The sequence below is a fragment of the Oculina patagonica genome, chromosome 2 (assembly GCF_052425735.1).
Source record: "Oculina patagonica isolate OP01 chromosome 2, crgOcupat, whole genome shotgun sequence".
In the NCBI taxonomy this organism is placed as follows: Eukaryota; Metazoa; Cnidaria; class Anthozoa; order Scleractinia; family Oculinidae; genus Oculina; species Oculina patagonica.
This window is the reverse complement of record NC_135759.1, coordinates 34,632,234-34,650,291: the sequence shown is the minus strand read 5'-3', so window position 1 is coordinate 34,650,291 and position 18,058 is coordinate 34,632,234. Positions and strand designations below refer to the sequence as shown.

The following is an 18,058-nucleotide window of genomic DNA, read 5'->3' as shown; positions in this document are numbered from 1 at the left end:
GGACGACGAACGTTATCAAGGACACTTTGGAAAGAATCCATTCGATTTCACTCCCCAGAATGGAATCCAAGTGGAATGCACTGCCAATGGCGTACCCGTTCCCAAAGCCAGCTTATCTCTGCAAGATAAGTACGAGATCTTCGATTTGCTGATGAATGCCTCGGGCAAACGCAAACGAGATGCTTACCTGCTGAATCCAGACACCTTTGACCAAGGTTACTTCATGGTCCCCTTTGATCTGACGGCAGTCCAAGATGGAGGAGAATCCAGCACCCCCTTGTTACGTATGCTGGTCAATGTCCGACTGACCTTCAGTAGTGGAAATCCTACCCTCCAAGCTCTGTTTTTCTATAATACAGATGAAAGTCTGCTGCAAGTCGACAATCGTGGTACAGTGCAAGGTCCAATTCCCTTGGGAGACGTGTGAGAATGCATGATACAGAGTCCTTAAGAAGAGCGTGCCAGTGCGATCCCGTCATTCGGCAGTTTTTCACAGACGTGTACGGTGCCGACGAAGTGCCTTGTCAAGCGCCCTATCCGCAATGTGCTATTGCCAATACAGATCCCATCGACTTGCCTGGACAGCATTGGGTCGGCCTCTTTTGGTGGGCACCTGGTCGCAGCGAATTCTTCGACAGTTATGCCATCACACCCAACACGTATGATGCTCGTTGGCGTTGCTTTGATGACTTTGAACAAACACCTCGCCCCATTCAGCAATGGACCACTGATGTGTGCGGAGATCACACCTTGTACTACCTTTACCATCGATGCCGCGGCACGCCTTTGAGAACGATTGTGCAGTATTTTTCACCCACCAACTTACTTTACAATGACACGGCCGTCGTGCAACGGATGCATGACCTATTTCCTTCGTTGTCATCTGAAAAGCATAGAGGTGGACACTTGTTTGATGCACATGGACATAGTCAGATTTGTATTGAACGCCAAAGGCATCGTTGTTATGACTGTTGTAAACCTGTTACAAAAGCTATAAATTAAACTGTTGGAAAAAAAAAGTGTGTGTGTGTTCATCATGTCGACGTACGATCCGCGATTTCGGGTTCCGGGCAACATGCAGATTGTGGGTCCCTCTTTGAGTGGGAAAACGACTTGGCTGTACCGCTTGGTACACAATGCCCCGGTCTATTTTCGACTCGCAGATGGTAGCCCGTGCTACTTCCAAAAAATCGTGTACTGCCATGGCTCGACCTGGCAACCCATTTTTGACCATTTCCAAGCCTTGGGAGTGGACTTTCACCAAGGTCTACCCGAGGATATCTCAGAACTCTTTCCTCCCACGCAGCGACCCGGCATGTTGATCCTGGATGATTTGATGCAAGAATCTGCCAAGTCCCCACAAGTCACCCAGTTGTTAACGCGGGGTACTCATCATCTAGACTTGTTTGCCATCACGCTGTCGCAAAATCTGTATCCAGGTGGACGGGAACAAGCCACTCAAAACCGCAACTACCATTACACGGTCCTTTTCAAGAACCCGGCCGATACCAGATACGTCAAAGCCTTGGGTGATCGCTGGTTGGGGGATAGCAAAGCCTTTTGGTAACTGTACCAAAAAGCTACCCAAAAACCGTTTGGGTATCTGGTGGTTGACCATCATCCCAGGACTGACGAAACATTGAGGTTTCGCACTCACATTTTGCTAGATGAAGCTGACCCTATCACCGTGCTACAACCGCTAGAAAAAAAGATAAAAAGCCGAGTGTCATAGCCACACAGGACCAGAAAAGGAATGAATTCTCTTGTGTTACCCACCTTTCGACGTTCCGCATTTCGACGTCTTCCTCGCTCTTTACAAGCACCTTGGGGTGCGGGGATGCCAGGCACTCACTACGTGCTACGAGGCGACGAGTACGACGTTCGCATTCAAGATGCCAGCGAGGCGACCACTGGACGACGCAGCGTTTTGGCAACCAAAAGACGATGAAAGCGAGGACAGAAGGGAGGCATCTACCCCGGACCTCGACCATCACCGTCACGCATTGCTCAGATGCAGAGAGCCATCCGCGCTCGTCATCCTACCAATCCTCAAAGACGAAGAGCAGCTTCTAGAGCCTTGGCCAATACGAGATCGCAACAACTGGCTCGAGGTGTCAACAGAGCCATGTGGAATGTGCGTCGTACACTGACCCCCACCACCTTAACGGGCAAACTCGGGACAGCAGCAGCACTAGGAGGCGTGTTGGCAGCAGTACCGACAGCCTTGTTGGGAACGCTCTTGTCGCAAAAGGTATAAAAGTCCGAGTCGTGTGTCGAGTTTAGAACACAACGATGCCAGCTGTAAGACGAAAACGTCGACGTCAGGAAGGAGGGCTCGGCCCTTTTGCTCAGCAACTAGCCATGTTCTCGTTGGCTCCCATCGTGACCGACATGGCTAGCAATGTGTTGAACAGCATGGTACCAGGCTTGACGGGTCAAGGCGGTGAAAAGTTTAGTTTACCGGGCAACTCGCAGATGATTGGTTTGCCTAATCATTTACCACCGTCCACTTATCTTCGCATGCCACGATCCAAACAGAAAGGTGGAGGAATCAGGAAGAAAATGAAATGCTGTAAACAAAAATCACAACAGGGAGGATTGGGACCTCTGGCTGCAATGGCAGGCATGGCCTTAGCTCCGCTGGTGCTCAAACCACTGCTTTCTGGTCTACAGCAGTGAGAAAAAAAGGATATAAAGAAGCTGCATCTGGAAGGTTTATTATTGAACCATGGCACCTCCGTTACAAGCCTTCCGACGTACTCCCACCAATCGTTACTTTTCCACTTCCTCGGTAGCAGTCAAGCGAGCTAATCGAGGGTTTACACGTCCTGCTAAAGCCCGTTCCTCGGGTAACAAAGTAGGAAGTGCCTACGGAAAACTCAAACGTAAAATGGGTACCAAGGGATTGTTGGCTGCCGGCTTACTACCTTTGGCAGGTCTGGGTGCTCTGCTAGGTGGAGTGGTGACATCAAAAAAGAAGAAACAAACGGGCAGTGGTGCGTGGCGCGTGGCAGCTCACCAACCTTTTCTACTCAACTTGGTTAGTGGGGATGGTGCCACGTGGCGACGAGAAATTCACGAAGCCAGCAATGACCAACTACGTGCCCTGACCGACGTGATACGCAACTTGTACGATGGTGTGATCCTGATACCGTCCCAGATCAAACTTCCCTTGAAAAAGCATATAAGAGAGATAAGACGTTTGAGTGGACTAACCACACCTTTGTACGAACGGCGAGCCCTCTTACTTGCCTTGGGAGCACGCCTTCTCCCGTTTCTGCGGGCTGGTTTGAAAGCTTTGGAAACATGAGCGAAAAATATGCCCAAGAGATGATCTTGATCCCTAAACCCTCAAGCGATCAAACAGGAGGTCAGGTCGCCCAAGACAACATGGATCAATTTTGGCAACGACGCTTGGTGGTGGATCGATTGGTCAATGCCCCTCACGTGGATCGCATGAGGAAACTCATGAACGACATGAAACAGGTCGAAGGACAAGGCGTGCCTGCATCCCTACCAGGGGATGGTGTCGACAGCAGCCATTACTTTCACCTACAACGTCAACTGCAACGACTTCAACCCAACAGCCTAAAACGGATTGCCCCAACGAAAAAAATAGCAGGTCCTCCTCTTCCTCCTCCAGAGAAAAAAGAAAAATCAAAAATCATCCCTGCGATGTGGTACGCCAACCTCCGGTCGCCTCAGGAAGTGCTTGACCACTACGACAAATTGGACAAGGATCTTGAATGGTATAGGCAACAGGCTAAGCAAGAGATGGAGCAAGCCCTCCGCACGGAGGACGAGGAAAAAATCAAGAAAGCCGACCGAAATTGGCAGATCGTGGAGGGCAACGTGCAAACCATCAAGGAGCAAGATGAGTTTTTGAACCATTCGGATCCACCCTTTTGGTTGAATCAACTCATCATGGGCAAGGAAGAGGAGCACAGGAAACGCGTCCAAGCTCGAGAAGATTCGCTACGTCGGCGCAACAAATTGTATCAACAGCTCATAAACCTCTACCCTAGACAGCGAGGAAAAGGTTATTCTAAGCCCCGTGTTTGGCAGAAACCTCGCAATTGGATTCAAGAGTGAATTTTGTAAACGAGTCATTGTCAAAAAAGTATAAAAAAAAAGCAACACATTCGTCATCGACATTCATTCTACACATCACGATGCAGCGTAAAGGTGCTCTTCAAAACGTGTGCCTCATAATCGATTTAGAGGGCTATTTTATCGACAAAAAATTTTATCCACGTGAACTCGGCTGGACCACCTGGAGAGGTGATGTTGGAGTCAACCATTACCAACAACCCTTTCGCTGGAAAGCATTAACCCCACTTGACAGACAAACGGCCAAGTACGTTTACCATCGCATTCATGGGTTACCGTTTGAAGAAGATCCCCGGGAAAATGCTCGTTCTCTAGAGGACCTGAAAGGCAACGTATTAGAAGTGTACCAACAAAGCCGCACCCTAGAACGATTCCTAGTAGCATATAAAGGTGGCCACGTGGAAAAGAATTTATTACGAGAATTGGATCTACCTGCCATCAACTTGGAACATTTTGGATGCCCCAAATTTGAAAAATTAGACAACATCTCTATCATTCAAGACTGCGGACAGCACAGAGTACAAGCGTTGGGACACTGTGCCATGGTGGAATGTCAGGCGTTTTGGCAATGGACAGTCACACCGGACGAAGATTGGGAGACTGAACTTTGTTTGTAAAAAAAAAAACTTTGTTTGTTAATCAATAAAATGTATTTTTAACAACTGAAAATGGTCTTGTGGTGGTTTTTGCCAATGCGAACATAGCTAACCGCCGCCGCGGCGGCGGCACGCGCGACGGGCGGCGGCGGCGGCGGCGGCGGGCGACTGCCATAAAAAATGCTTTTGTGGCAAGTTTCATTACACAGTTCAAAAAAATCATTCTACTCTATTCACATGACATGAACTGTGCACCTCAAAAAGTGCTTGTGTGCCAAGTCATTACGAAAAATTAACAATGCAGTTCAAAAAAATCATTTTTCTCTATTCACATGACATGCACTGTGCGCCTCATTTTCGTTTATTGACTCCTCTTTAGCACCTCGCGCTCACTTCTCAAATTTTACAAGGGTTTGTATGGGGTGGCCATTTTGAATAAATTAAAACCGGGGTATGTGCACCTCATTTTCGTTTTTGGACTCCTCCTTAGCACCTCACGTTCATTTCCCAAATTTTACAAGGGTTTGTATGGGGCGGCCATTTTGAATTAATTAAAAACGGGCTAATTTTGGAACATTATATACTACTTCCACAATTAGTAGAGGGGACTTTTCCCCTCAGCTAAACATTTTTAGACACGATAATAAAGTTATTCATTCATTCTTCGCATTTTTTGAGGATGTTGCAAAGCACGGGTGCGGGTGGCCTGGGTACCGTAAAAATGTTCCAGGCGTTGCATGCTCGGTCGAAAGTGTTTTTTCCGAATCGTAAAGTTGTTGTTATCCATTTATCGCGCTGTTTCTTCATGAATAAAAGGATCTATGAAGGTAAACTTGAAGCATATGAGGTAAAAACACCATAAAGTGGAAGACTACAAGACTTTCCGATGCAAACTTCTTCTTTTAAGTGGTAAAACATTTCGATCGAGTTAAAGTTAAAAGTGACCCCCGAGGAAGAATTTTTAGGTTCAGACCCCCCCTCCCGCCTGGATTTCCCGAGCAATTAATCCCCCCTCCCGCGAGGAATTTCCAGTTTGCCATCCGTCGGGGAGGTGTGTATTTTTTCTGGAATAACCCATTTCATGAATTTTCATGAATACAGGTTATGCCAGATTTGACAGTTTAGCATTAATGGGGCAGGAACCTTGCAGTACATGTACAGTGGGTGCGGGTTCACAGCAGTCAAACGCAAAACTATGACATCATGTCCTGTCTTTGCCACCTTGAACTTTCGACTTGAAAGTGGGCAAACTTTTGTAAGAAATTGTTAAAGAAATAGTATGGTGAAAGAACAGTTCGAGCTGGGACACTCCGTGAAGCTGAATTATCAAATTTCCAATCCATGACCGTGTATAACCTTAACTTTTCATGGACAGCGTTAACTTTTGGCTTTAAAGCGAAAGTTTTCAGAAAACTTAAGATTTTGTATGGAAAATTTTGGCAACAATAACACAGGAACTTCACATGCATGCTGCGTTTGACCACTGTGTGCGGTGCGGGAGGCAGGACAAGAGAGGCAGGGAAGTGAGATTCCCAATGGCGTAACAACATTTTTTTTGCAGAATACAAAAATTGTATTAGAAAGCTGCAGGTCATCTAAAGGAGGGGGCCCACACCCCTGCACCCTCCCACCAGATCAAGGTGGCAGGAGGCAGGAGTAATGGATACAGAAAGTGGAAAGCACAGACCCCCTCCCCCATCCTCCTCCTTTAAATACATCTCTATATTTAAACCTATTTTTTTCACGAGCTCAGCTTCAATGAGTCTCCAGTAGCTCAGTCGTACAGCATGTGAGCAGAGTGAGTGAGCATTTCTTTCTACACTACCTTTTGTCCCAGATTCCCCAAGACAGACCTGCACAGCAACTGCAGCACCCTGCTGGAAACCGATGACCTCCTGCCCGCTTTCTCAAAATGCCTTCCCTGTTAAAAAAAGATAGTTGCATTAAACATTTTCTTGCACGACACATGAAAAAGCCAATGTTGCAATACTTTGATCTTTTTCCCAAAAGAAGTATTGATAAGTAAATAATCTCGACTTATAATATTTGACCAAGGCTTACAGTATTCATATAAATATATTTCGTCTTGATGTATTGAGAATTTTAAGAACAAACATGCACTCAAAGAAATACAGTGTAGTTCATATAGTGTGAACGTGGTCATCTGGGTGAGAGTTAAGTTCTGAAAAGATTACTGTTGTTGGTGACTGATGTTTCAACAACCTGAGCAGAAGTCACCTTTAGAATCAAGTGAAAAGTTGTTGTCAGTCGATGATGTTATAAGTCTGGTCTATCATGATGTTGTTGGCTGTAAGACTCATGTAAAGTTTGTCAACAGTAACTGGTCAGTTTCGATTTGTCTTTTGTTAGTCAAATTAAGGTGTTCTGTTTGAGAAATGTATGGCATAGGCAATTAAAAAGGAAAATTTATACAGCTACCGTATTTACTCGAATAAGCGCCGCCCCCGATTAAGCGCCGCCCTCGAATAAGCGCCGCAATTGGGACAAAAAAGTTAATAAGCGCCGCCCCCGAATAAGCGCCGCAGCCCAGATGCGGCGCTTGTTCGAGGGATTCCGTTTAACTAAAAACAGCACTACAAATCAATTCTAAAACAAACTGGGACATTTCTTTCCATCAAAAGCAATGTTTTGCAGTTTAATGTGTTTGTTTTTCCGCTTGCCCATAAGTTTTCTATCCAACATTTTTACAATATGTAGTTCTCTGGTAGTTCTGTATATGTTGTGAAGGTCGCGAACTTTGCCAGGACAGCTAGCACCACCTCTCTCTTCAGCAAGAGACGAATACTGACAATCAAAAGACGCTATTTTCAATTACTGTAAAATATAAGATTCCTTGTGGAGTCCAAATTTTAAATAAGCGCTGCCCTCAAATAAGCGCCGCCCTCGAATAAGCGCCGCACTTGAAGCACGAAAAATTAAATAAGCGCCGCGGCGCTTATTCGAGTAAATACAGTAATTCGAGAAAGTTTGTTGGAAGAAAAACACAAAAGTGCATGCGACAAGACCAAAAGGTGGTCTGGGTATTCATTTGAATTTGCATGCACTACAAGCTTGTATTTTTGCACGTGAGGATTTTGTTTTTCCTCTCAGGTGGCCTTTTTCTGTAGCTTAATTTTGTTTTCTGTCGCATATCTTTGAGTTTCGAAATTCTTCTCAAATCCTTATCCAGCATACCCTGTTTCCACATGTCTGAAGAGGAAAAACAAAACTTGCAATTTTGCGTTTGTCATATCGCCATCTTATAGTTAGTATTCAGCACATGCAGTAGTTCTCTACTTCTACCCATACTACTTTTCAGTCTGGTCGTGAACACTTTTGTTCTTTTTTCCAACAACCTTTTTCGAACTAGCTGTATATACTTCAGGCTATATGATTGAAATAATTCTTAGCTAGGTAGTTTGATGCAAGAAATTGGTTTATATATAAGCAACTCTGCTTACCTTCCTTTCTCCCCCAAATCAAACTGAAAAGAGAGATGGCTGACCTCCAAAAAATTCAGCGTCTCTTTGTGATCACGATAGTTTGGATTGGCCAGGATCACCTGTAGGTATTTCTCCAGGGATTTTATTCTCTTGTCCATATTAGGTGTTGTGGCAAACATGTCAGGTCGCTTGGGCAAGTGACGACTCGGCAGGTGGGCATGGTGCTCTCCTCTGTGATTCCCTCTTATGCTATGCCGACGTAAATTTACTTTGTGAAGAAATAGTTCTGCATCAAGTTTTAAGAAGTGTTTATAACGGCGTCTGATCACCCAGGTAAAGCTGCCATGGCTTAGTTTTATAGTGTATCTAGACAAAACCAAATGCATCAGATAAGTGCATGTCAAGAAACAACAAATGAATATATATTGACTTAAATTTTGCTGATAAAAGCTTTGACCTAGAGGTTGAACTAAAAACAGTGGGCCAATAGGGAGGAAGGGGGGGGGGGAGGGAAGAAACTTACCACAGAGTGGGTGGTGGTGGGGAGAGGGTTATAATTTGTTTGCAAATATATGGTATTGGGTGAGTGTCATGGTCAGAGCTGCGGGGGGTGCTCTGGGAATTTTAAGGGCACTGGTGGGGCAGGGTGGATCTAGGGGGAGGGTGCAGGGGGTGTGCACCCCACCCTGAGATAACCTGCAAATTAGCATTTACCTTTAACATTTGTTTACATCACCAATCAGTTACACCATTCTTTAGTGGTGCACCCCCTCCTAAGAAAAATCATGGATGTGCATGTACCCCTCCTTAGAAAAATCATGGATGTGCATGTACCCCCTCCTAAGAAAAATCCTGGATGTGCATGTACCCCGTCTTAGAAAAATCCTGGATGTGCATGTACCCCCTCCTAAGAAAAATCATGGATGTGCATGTACCCCCTCCTAAGAAAAATCATGGATGTGCATGTACCCCCTCCAAAGAAAAATCCTGGATGTGAATGTACCCCCTCCTAAGAAAAATCCTGGATGTGCATGTACCCCCTCCTAAGAAAAATCATGGATGTGCATGTACCCCCTCCTAAGAAAAATCCTGGATGTGCATGTACCCCCTCCTAAGAAAAATCATGGATGTGCACCCCCTCTTAAAAAAAAATCCTGGAACCCCCCTGTGGGGATGTGCTGTTGGGACTCTTTAACCTTTTCCTGATTCTAGATTGTGCTCAGCTGTATTCTAGACTACTGGTAGATGCCAAACCAATCATTAATCATATAGTCAGTCGCTTTTAAAGTTAGCATGATAATTTGTGTTTCCATTCAGTTCACTTATGTCCAGGATTGAACGCAAGTATTGTTTAATGAGTACTTCATGTTTAACTGTGTTATTTGGCATTTCCATATTACTTCATATTTGAAAGATTTTGGTGTGTTTTGGTGAACTTTTATCAATGAGGACACTTTGTGATGCCTGTCATGAGGATCGTGCATCTCATTAGCGGTCAATCCTGGACATATTTGATTCAGTTTAGAGGTAACCTTCCAATTCCAAGTGTTAATTCCTAGTCTAGAAAAAATTATTCATGTCAATGAGCAATTTCCGGCAAATAATACCCTACTATAGACCAAAACTCTCTAGATTCTATACCCTATCCCAGGCAAAACTTCTTCATGTATGCATGCCAAGAAATTTTCACATAAAAAACATAAATTGAAAAAAAATATATTTTAATTAGAAGACATAATTCTTACAAGTTAGGATTGAATGGATGAGTTCTTGGTGCACGTTCCACATCAGTAATGGTGGCAGTAACTTTCAGTCCAGGAAGAAACGCTCCTATCTTGTGATCTTGAGGCTGACAAGTAACATCGCCATCAAAGACATCCTCCTCCTCATCTTCTAGGTTGATACATACTGAGCCAGAGTCTAAAGAACATGTGAAAAAGTTAAAGAACTAAGTAGGAACATTATTGGTATTTACAACTTCATTGAGATTACTGCTTTATTAGTTGTTATTTGGCAACTCTAGTAAAGACATATCAATCATGGACAAATTAAAGGAACGTCATCAGAGAGGCCTTATTAGAGATTATCCGGATACAGCATATTTTATTTTACGTAGGGCTTCTGATATTATGCGATGCGCATAATTCATCAAAAATCGCATAATCCGTACAAAGTTGCACAATTTGAGAAAAGATAAAGGAAATACTCACTTTAACAAAGTTCTAAGACAATTTCAACGTTGTTTCATGGTGGTTTATCTGTCACTGGCTGTCAAAAAACCTTGGAAAACCTCTGATGTGGTTTCCAAACGAACAACATTACTTCTGGCAGGCGCTTCCTTTTTCAGTTTAAATTAGCCATAAAACATTCACACAATAAATTTGCTTTCTATCTTTGCTTTCTTGTTGCCGCATAATGTCCTTCTTCCCATTCTCCCTAAATCCGCATATGTCTCTTTTTCCCACCCTTCAGAGGCCTGTTTAGGTAAAATATTATTGGGAATGGGATATTTAGGGGGAAGATTGACGGGATACGGATATTCAAAAGAGATTCTGGGATATCAAATCAAAGTAAGATAAGAACTTAATAGCAACTCCCCACAGGGCTTTTCATTGGGGATGCAAACCACGAAATTAATGGGATACAGGATATTAGACAAAAATAATGGGATAGAATGTAACTTGCATGAACTTAGTTGATGATTTGAAAAATAACATGTATGAATATTCATCCCTTCATCGATCCATATAAATGTTCACTTGTTATTCTTTCAGTTTTTGTTTGTTTGGTTAGCTTGTTCTTGATTACCGGTATTCTCTTAATGAATCATTTTTCATTCAGTCATAAATAACAAAGAATAATTATTACCAGTAGTATTCACTTGATTTACTGTTAAGGTGTCTCTTGTCGATGTCCTGATTGCAATTTCTTTCTCAGTGGCCACATAACTGTCTGATTGTGAAACAGACAACTCCCTGTTTTCTTGACTGGCCATGATAGTTATGTAAAGTTCATGATGATGTTCAGTCGCAGGTAGAACTCAGAGATCAGTTACATGTAGTATGACGTCAGTATAGTAGTATAGCGCAATGGTACAACAACACCTGAATGTCAGAGAAAATGCAAACAAAAAATTATGAAAAATTCTTATTAATAACTGTAATGCTAATTACAGTGCGACTACTCGAACCGGGGCACCCTAAACAAAATTAACCAATCACAGTGTTAATTAAAGACAAAGGATAGGGACATTTTTTTGCAATGGACCAATAACGTTTTAGAACGTAAACAAAAGATTACCTACAAAATTTGAACTGTCTACAACGTTGCAAAAAAGATGCGGACCTCTCAGGAAACTTGTTGGGTGCATTCTGTGTACACGCCGCACCGAAAATACACAAAGTTTTGGCTAGTACTAAAAGCTGGAACGCCAGGGCACCACTGAAACGCCACCGGAACGCTGGAACGCTAAAACCCAGAACGCATAAAATATATCATGCTACCCTTACAAATAAAAAGAGCTAACCGACTAAACAGGCTAACCGTAGTACATAAGTACCGTAATGATTCGATTTAGCGCTCGTGGCGCTTATTTACTTTTGGCACCTTAAGGGAGGGCGCTTATTCGAGACAAGGCGCTTATTCGGGACAGGGTGCTTATTCAATTTTTGGTAAAACAACCAAATGTTCAAAACAAAACTTTAATATACTATTTTAAAATAACTAGCAAATATAACAAAAGCTGTAACAGTAACAAATTGTTAAAAGTTCAGTTACTTTTACAAGAATTGTTCATTTTAACAGTAAATATATACATGTACGGTACGGTGAATGTTCATGAGTTTATCTTTTCGACGTCAACAACTTCAGTAGGGTCAGTTAGCCACAATAGAAGCGCTTTTTAGAAGGAAGGGGGTTATTCGAAAGGGGGTGCTTATTGGAAGGAGGGCGCTAACGAATCATTCATTAAATCGAATCATTATGGTAGGCTAACTGAAGTAAATAGTAGGCTAACCAGAGTAGGCTAACCACAGTGCATAGTAGGCTTACTATTCACTCTGGTTAGCCCTACTATTCACTCCAGTTAGCCTACTACCTTTTTATAGGAATATAACGAGGCATTTTAACAACGTGAACAAAATTTACGCATAATAAAATTAACGCGAATTTAGGCAAAGTTCTGGTCAAATGCTTATAATAAAAAAGTTAACATACTTAATTTTAATGGGAATGTTTGAAATTCGCGTTAATAACATGTATCGTTAATTTCCTATAATAAGGTATGTACTTTGGTTAGCCTGTTTTTAAATAGTTCTTTATATTTGTACGGGTTACACAATATATTTTATGCATTCCGGGTTTTAGTATTCCGGTGTTCCGGGTTTCAGTATTCCAGCGTTCTGGTGTTCCAGTGGCATCCCTGGTTTGGGTTAATTTTCAAAACTTTTAAGCAATTTTTTTTAACAATAATTCATACCACATATTTTTTAAATACAGCATAAATATTCCAGTTGTTAAAATATTAATGCAAAGCAGCTAATATTTACGTTTTGCCTTTTACCATAATATTTGTTAACCTAGCTCAGTGGCATTTAATTTTAAGCTACTGTTTAGCTTTATCATTTTGATCAACATAAATCTTTTTAAACTTGATGAGTTTACAAAATTAAATCCGTCTGGTATAAATATCTAGGACTGAATTTATTTCGACGAAGTAATGGATAGTGATATTTGCCTTCAATACCTGGCAATTGCCCGTAAATTTAGGGTGTTAATATGCAAAACAAGAGCAAGAAAACGGGTGCGTTTGATGATCGATCGCCTCGCATATATATTCAGTTATAAAACACGAATTAAAACTCTGAATAGATTGTCTAAACTTGGCTTTTAAAGATGGCTTCTTCCGATGTTTGTTTTACAACTCACATAGGACTTAAATGAGCATCCGTCCGAAACACCAACAGCATGTAAATTAGCTGGGAAGTCGTTACTTGAAATTAACTCCGCGCCACGTTTCACCACTCAAGTGAAGTGCTACAAGTTATACCCTTCCTTTATCGCCGACAAATTAATCATTTCCTTTCGCTGATGGTAAAAATCATAAAGATTCCAAGTAATTGTTTTAAAATTTAAAGCTTTTAAACGCAAGAAAAGTTGGATGCTCATTAATTCTATTTTTAGCAGCAGCGGGAAATTTTAGGTACACAGCTGTACTCCTATAATATCTCTCACCTGCCGATTTCGCAGCATAATCGTCCCAGACAAACTGCTATTTAACGAGATTTAACGAGAAGAAATCGTGCTTACGAACATGCATGTTTGCGTAAAGTCAATCTTCGCCTACACGTAGAATTTTGTTTTCAGGTGACGACAAATAAACTACCAAAAAATTGATAAATTTCAATCAGAATACCGCAATCTTGTTGGGACAGCGGGATGACATCGTCATGTAATCAGGCATAAATTTTATCTAATTCCTGGATCGTCGCGCAGCGCTTCTGGGTAGGCGTTGTGTGACGACTCAACAATCGTCACGCACACGCACGTACGATTTTTAGGATAGTTGGGCAAAATAATAACGTGCAAAAGGTAAATAAGGGCACGAGTTGAAACCTATGCTTACAGCCTGCGTAGCTGGCGGTTTTGCGGCGAACCTAGGGAGAAGAAAGCGAAAGAAAGCCTTGGAGGTTTTTCATACAGCCAGGAGCCCATTGGTGTAGCAAAGTAGCGGCTACGAAGAAAATACATTGGTTTGAGGGCGTTGAAAAATTGGGGTATTCGTTTAGTTTACAGTTGTGATATGAGCATTCTTTTTTTTTTTTTTTTTTTGGGGGGGGGGGGGAGGGGGGTAAACATCACGGCTTCATTCTAACCTGGTTTAACCTCGTACTCCTTTTTTGATCCAGACCGTATCCCTTATTTAGAGGCAGCATTAACGTTGGTATAAGTGGTAACTACCGCCGTATGAGAACAGTGGCGGGACATTTTTAGTATAAGTAAACAGTTATTGTTGTTTTTGTTGTTGTTAGTCCAGAAAAGAGAAGCCGAAACAAAGGCGTGTCTTGTTCCACGGGCGGACCCCCCTGGACTCCTCCCTAGATCCAGGGAGCGCAAGCATTACCCTCTTTTGATTTTTTTTGCTCCACCATTGGGGAGACCGAATGTTACATCTGTCCGACGATATTTGCTTTAATGTCTCTCGACTGGGGTCTAGATATTCCCTAACTAGCTAGTTTTGTTTCTTATTTCGTTTTGATGCTGAATCAGTAGCTCAGACTGCTCGGTCTATTAGTTCACATAGCCGGAGGATCATTAATAAATAAAACAAATAAATTGTAACTTTATTTATCCACGTTAAAAAGTCTAAAGCTACTAAGCTTGTGGGGCCGTTTACAACTTACAGGTCAAATGAACAGAAATTTCGATTTTTTTTTTTTAATTTTTTGCCTATGTGTTTATTAAGAGCCAAATAAACATATTCCGAAGTTTCAAAGTAATCAGACATTGCATCGCAGAGATATTGCAAGTTAAAAAAGGTTTTTCTTGGCCTTCATTATCGTAGAGTGCTCGGAAAAATTGTCGGAAAATTGTCGGAAATAAAAACTTGTGACGTCATAATTGGTGTATTTGAAGACGACCGCAGACCGATTCGGCGGACGACACCTTAGTGTTTCAAAAATATTGTGTAGTGACATTTCAAGCAGTTATTTCGTTGTATTCGGCCGTTTTCAGGTGATTGTTTGTTGGTTGTTGTTCAGAGACGCGCATTTTTATAAATAAAATAGCTTAAGCTCAAAAGCTCAGTTTTGTTTGCTGTTGTTTTAAATATAAGGCCAAGTTAGTCAGCGGTAGTCAGTTGGTCAGCGGTAGGGCTGCCGGGACAGATGTCGCCGGGACACACTCTGGGAAACTGAAATGTATTTCTCTTCTTCTATTGGTCCTCACAGAACAATAGAAATCAACACGGAAGTCTGAAAATCTTCCCGGAAGTAAACCAAACCGGAAACCCGGGAAAACATTTTTTGTTTTCCATGGTCAAATGCTCAGAAGTATCACCTTAATTTTGTAAAACACCTAAGAACTCGTGATATGCCGCTAAATTAATGAAGTATTATCTAATTCTACCCTTCTCATTGAACTCGAAAGATACCATGAATAAAAAAGGATTTCCTTTAAACGTCAATTCTGAACGGAGTTTTAAAACAACAACGGCGGCGGCACCAAGGTAAGGTCGATTGAAAACTCAATTTATAGTTGACTTGCAAATCTCGCTAGAACTACTTACTGTTTTCATTCAAATCTCCGTTTCGGTTGAAAAACTGAATATCGCAGACAGTGCTCAATTCAAAATAATAACTAATAACACAGAATTTGAACATTACGCGTTGTTGTTTTGCTGAAGAAAAAGAATTGTACAACTGTGTGCACGTGAATTGTGTGCACGTGCTGAGTCGCCGAAATCCTAATTACACCTTTTGAATAGCGTTGACCGGTGGCCTTTTCGTCTTTATTAATATTACCGCCATTCGACGAGGAAAAATTGTTTGCTCGAAAACATGCAATCTATCAGGACTGAAAAGATGTGCTGTCACCGAGAAGCCTCTGAAATATACGAGAGTCGCCAAACAAAATTTTAATAGAACAATAGCTTGCCCATGCGTTGGGCATGAAGTAAATTTCTTAGCCGTCACTGCAAAACAACAACGCCGGGACACACGCACACAGTCTTCACAGACGGAAGTCTGGAAGGCTAACAAGACCTTTGATTTAAAACAAATATAGCAGTATGCTCAAGAAAGAGACTAAAGGAAATCAAAACACCAGACGCTCTTTTTTTAAACTCTCTCTTTTGTTAACTGCAGAACGTGGTTGTTACTTTTGTTGCTTCGATAAACACAAGTGCTGTCGATACTGTGTTAGAAACAGTTCATCTTTCTCGATTTACTTCCGTTCTGAGAAATTTAATTCCGCTTAGACCTAAAAGCATGCGCAATAAAAACCGGAAGACCAAAGTTCTAACCTGAAATCGACCTGAAATTGATCTGAACAATTCCAGTTTCCCAGAGTCCGTCTCATACCGCTGACCGACTAGACGGACTCTGGGCTCGAGGGCTCGAGGGGCTCGAGATTGTGCGGTCTGCGGAATCGGACTGCGGTCGTCTTCAAAAAACTCCAATTATGACGTCACAAACTCGTTCCATTCCTTCCATTTCAGTGCGCAGTCATTCAAAAACGTTTTCGTGAAGCCTTCGGAAGTCTTCGTATTTTTTGCTGTAATTCGCGCTTTAAGGCTTGGAAAGCAATTTTTAACACGTGGATACGGGTTTTTGTGGGGACTGCAATATGCAAATGTGTCACTCGCTCACTCAGGTGTAGAATCTTCGTAATTAGTCGGCCCCGAACGAACCAAATCCGACGCCATATTAGAACACGAGTGTCACTCTCGTGTTTGCGCGGTCGCTCAGCGTGTGGTGATTTCGAACAGGGCGATGAGATGTCTTACCGAAGTGGACTTCAAATCAGAAATGTTTGCAATTGTGACCGACTGGAAGACTGAATTTCATAAGCCTTCGACTCGTCCAGGCTATATGAACGAAACGAACACTTGTTAATGAACGAAACAACTGTTGAAAACATGACAACCATTGGCACAGTTTACGAATCGATGATGCGAAACCAAAGAACTCATTTGGTAGTAACGAAAACGAAGACCCCGAAAACGAAGAGCTAAGACCTAAGACCCATACGAAAACTAAGACCCATACGAAAACGAAGACCCATACGAAAACTAAGACCCATACGAAAACGAAGACCCGTACGAAAACTAAGACCCGTACGAAAACTAAGACCCATACGAAAACGAAGACCCGTATATACGAAAACAAAGACCCGTACGAAAACGAAGACCCGTATATACGAAAACCGGGACCAAAACCCGGCCAAACCCGGCCAAAACCAGCGTTACCCAGAGTTGCGTGACATTAATAATAATGACAGAATAATATTGAAGCAGACTGAGCGTACTGAGAACGTACTACTGATCAAAAATCTAGACTTGATCAAAAACTAAAACCTGATCGAAAACGGTTGCTTCTGCGTCACAGAAGAGACAGCCAAAGTCTCCCAGCAGTAATGCACCGTATCGAAATCTTCGCTACCCGATTATTATTTCTCGCTTTACATCCGCGTAGAAGGGTGCGGAGAGGGGGGGGGGGGGATTGTGCTGGGATGCTCTCCAATGATGCCTTTAGAGGTCATGACATTAGGGGGGACTGAGTATCCTATATCCCATTAATTTTTGGAATAAATACCTTATTGCTTAATACTTAATTTCGCGGGAATTAATTTTCGCGACTTTCGCGATTTTTTTGAAAATCGCGAAATTAAAGACCCGCGAAAATCAATTTTAAACGGTTTCTATTTATTTTTTATGCTAATTACGTATTTTAGGCCAAATCGCGAAAATTAAGTCTCGCGAAATATTCCTGTTTCATTTTCGCGAAATTAAGTACCCGCGAAAATAAATAACAATAAGGTATCCCTTATCCAGTTAATTCCGGTGGTTGTTCCAACGTTTATGTTCGATATCCTCAAATCTCAAATCTGGTGCTTTGTTTTTGTTTCTTTGCCAAGTATAAATGAGAGGTATTCAAGACTAGTACCTTTTAAATCGTTTTCACGCGTAACCGATTTATCAGATGGTGTTTCCTTTTATTTGAAACTAGAAACGCGTCATCTGTAGTGTCCTTTACATTGTCGATATTGTTGTTTACATGAACGTGTGCCATCGTTATTCGTTTCGAAATGTTTCGAACTGTTATGTATATGATTTGACATTGAACGAGTACATTTCATTTTCTTCGCAGTTTGCGACAGTGTAGTGTCGTATATTTGCCAAACAGGGCTACA

At 42.1% G+C, this 18,058-nt stretch overlaps 1 protein-coding gene across 1 annotated transcript in view; it reads right to left on the bottom strand.

The window, feature by feature from the left end:
* The window catches only part of LOC144644373 (phospholipase D1-like), a 44,685-nt gene extending 31,153 nt beyond the window's left edge, over positions 1-13,532 (bottom strand). Inside the window, exons 1-5 of the mRNA XM_078503846.1 lie at positions 13,382-13,532; positions 11,018-11,253; positions 9,895-10,069; positions 8,168-8,515; positions 6,532-6,627 (exon numbers count right to left, since the gene is read on the bottom strand). Of these exons, the coding sequence (XP_078359972.1) occupies positions 6,532-6,627; positions 8,168-8,515; positions 9,895-10,069; positions 11,018-11,144 (746 nt within the window). The 5' untranslated portion in view covers positions 11,145-11,253; positions 13,382-13,532. The remainder of the gene's footprint in view (positions 1-6,531; positions 6,628-8,167; positions 8,516-9,894; positions 10,070-11,017; positions 11,254-13,381) is intronic.
* Positions 13,533-18,058: the final 4,526 nt, after the last annotated feature.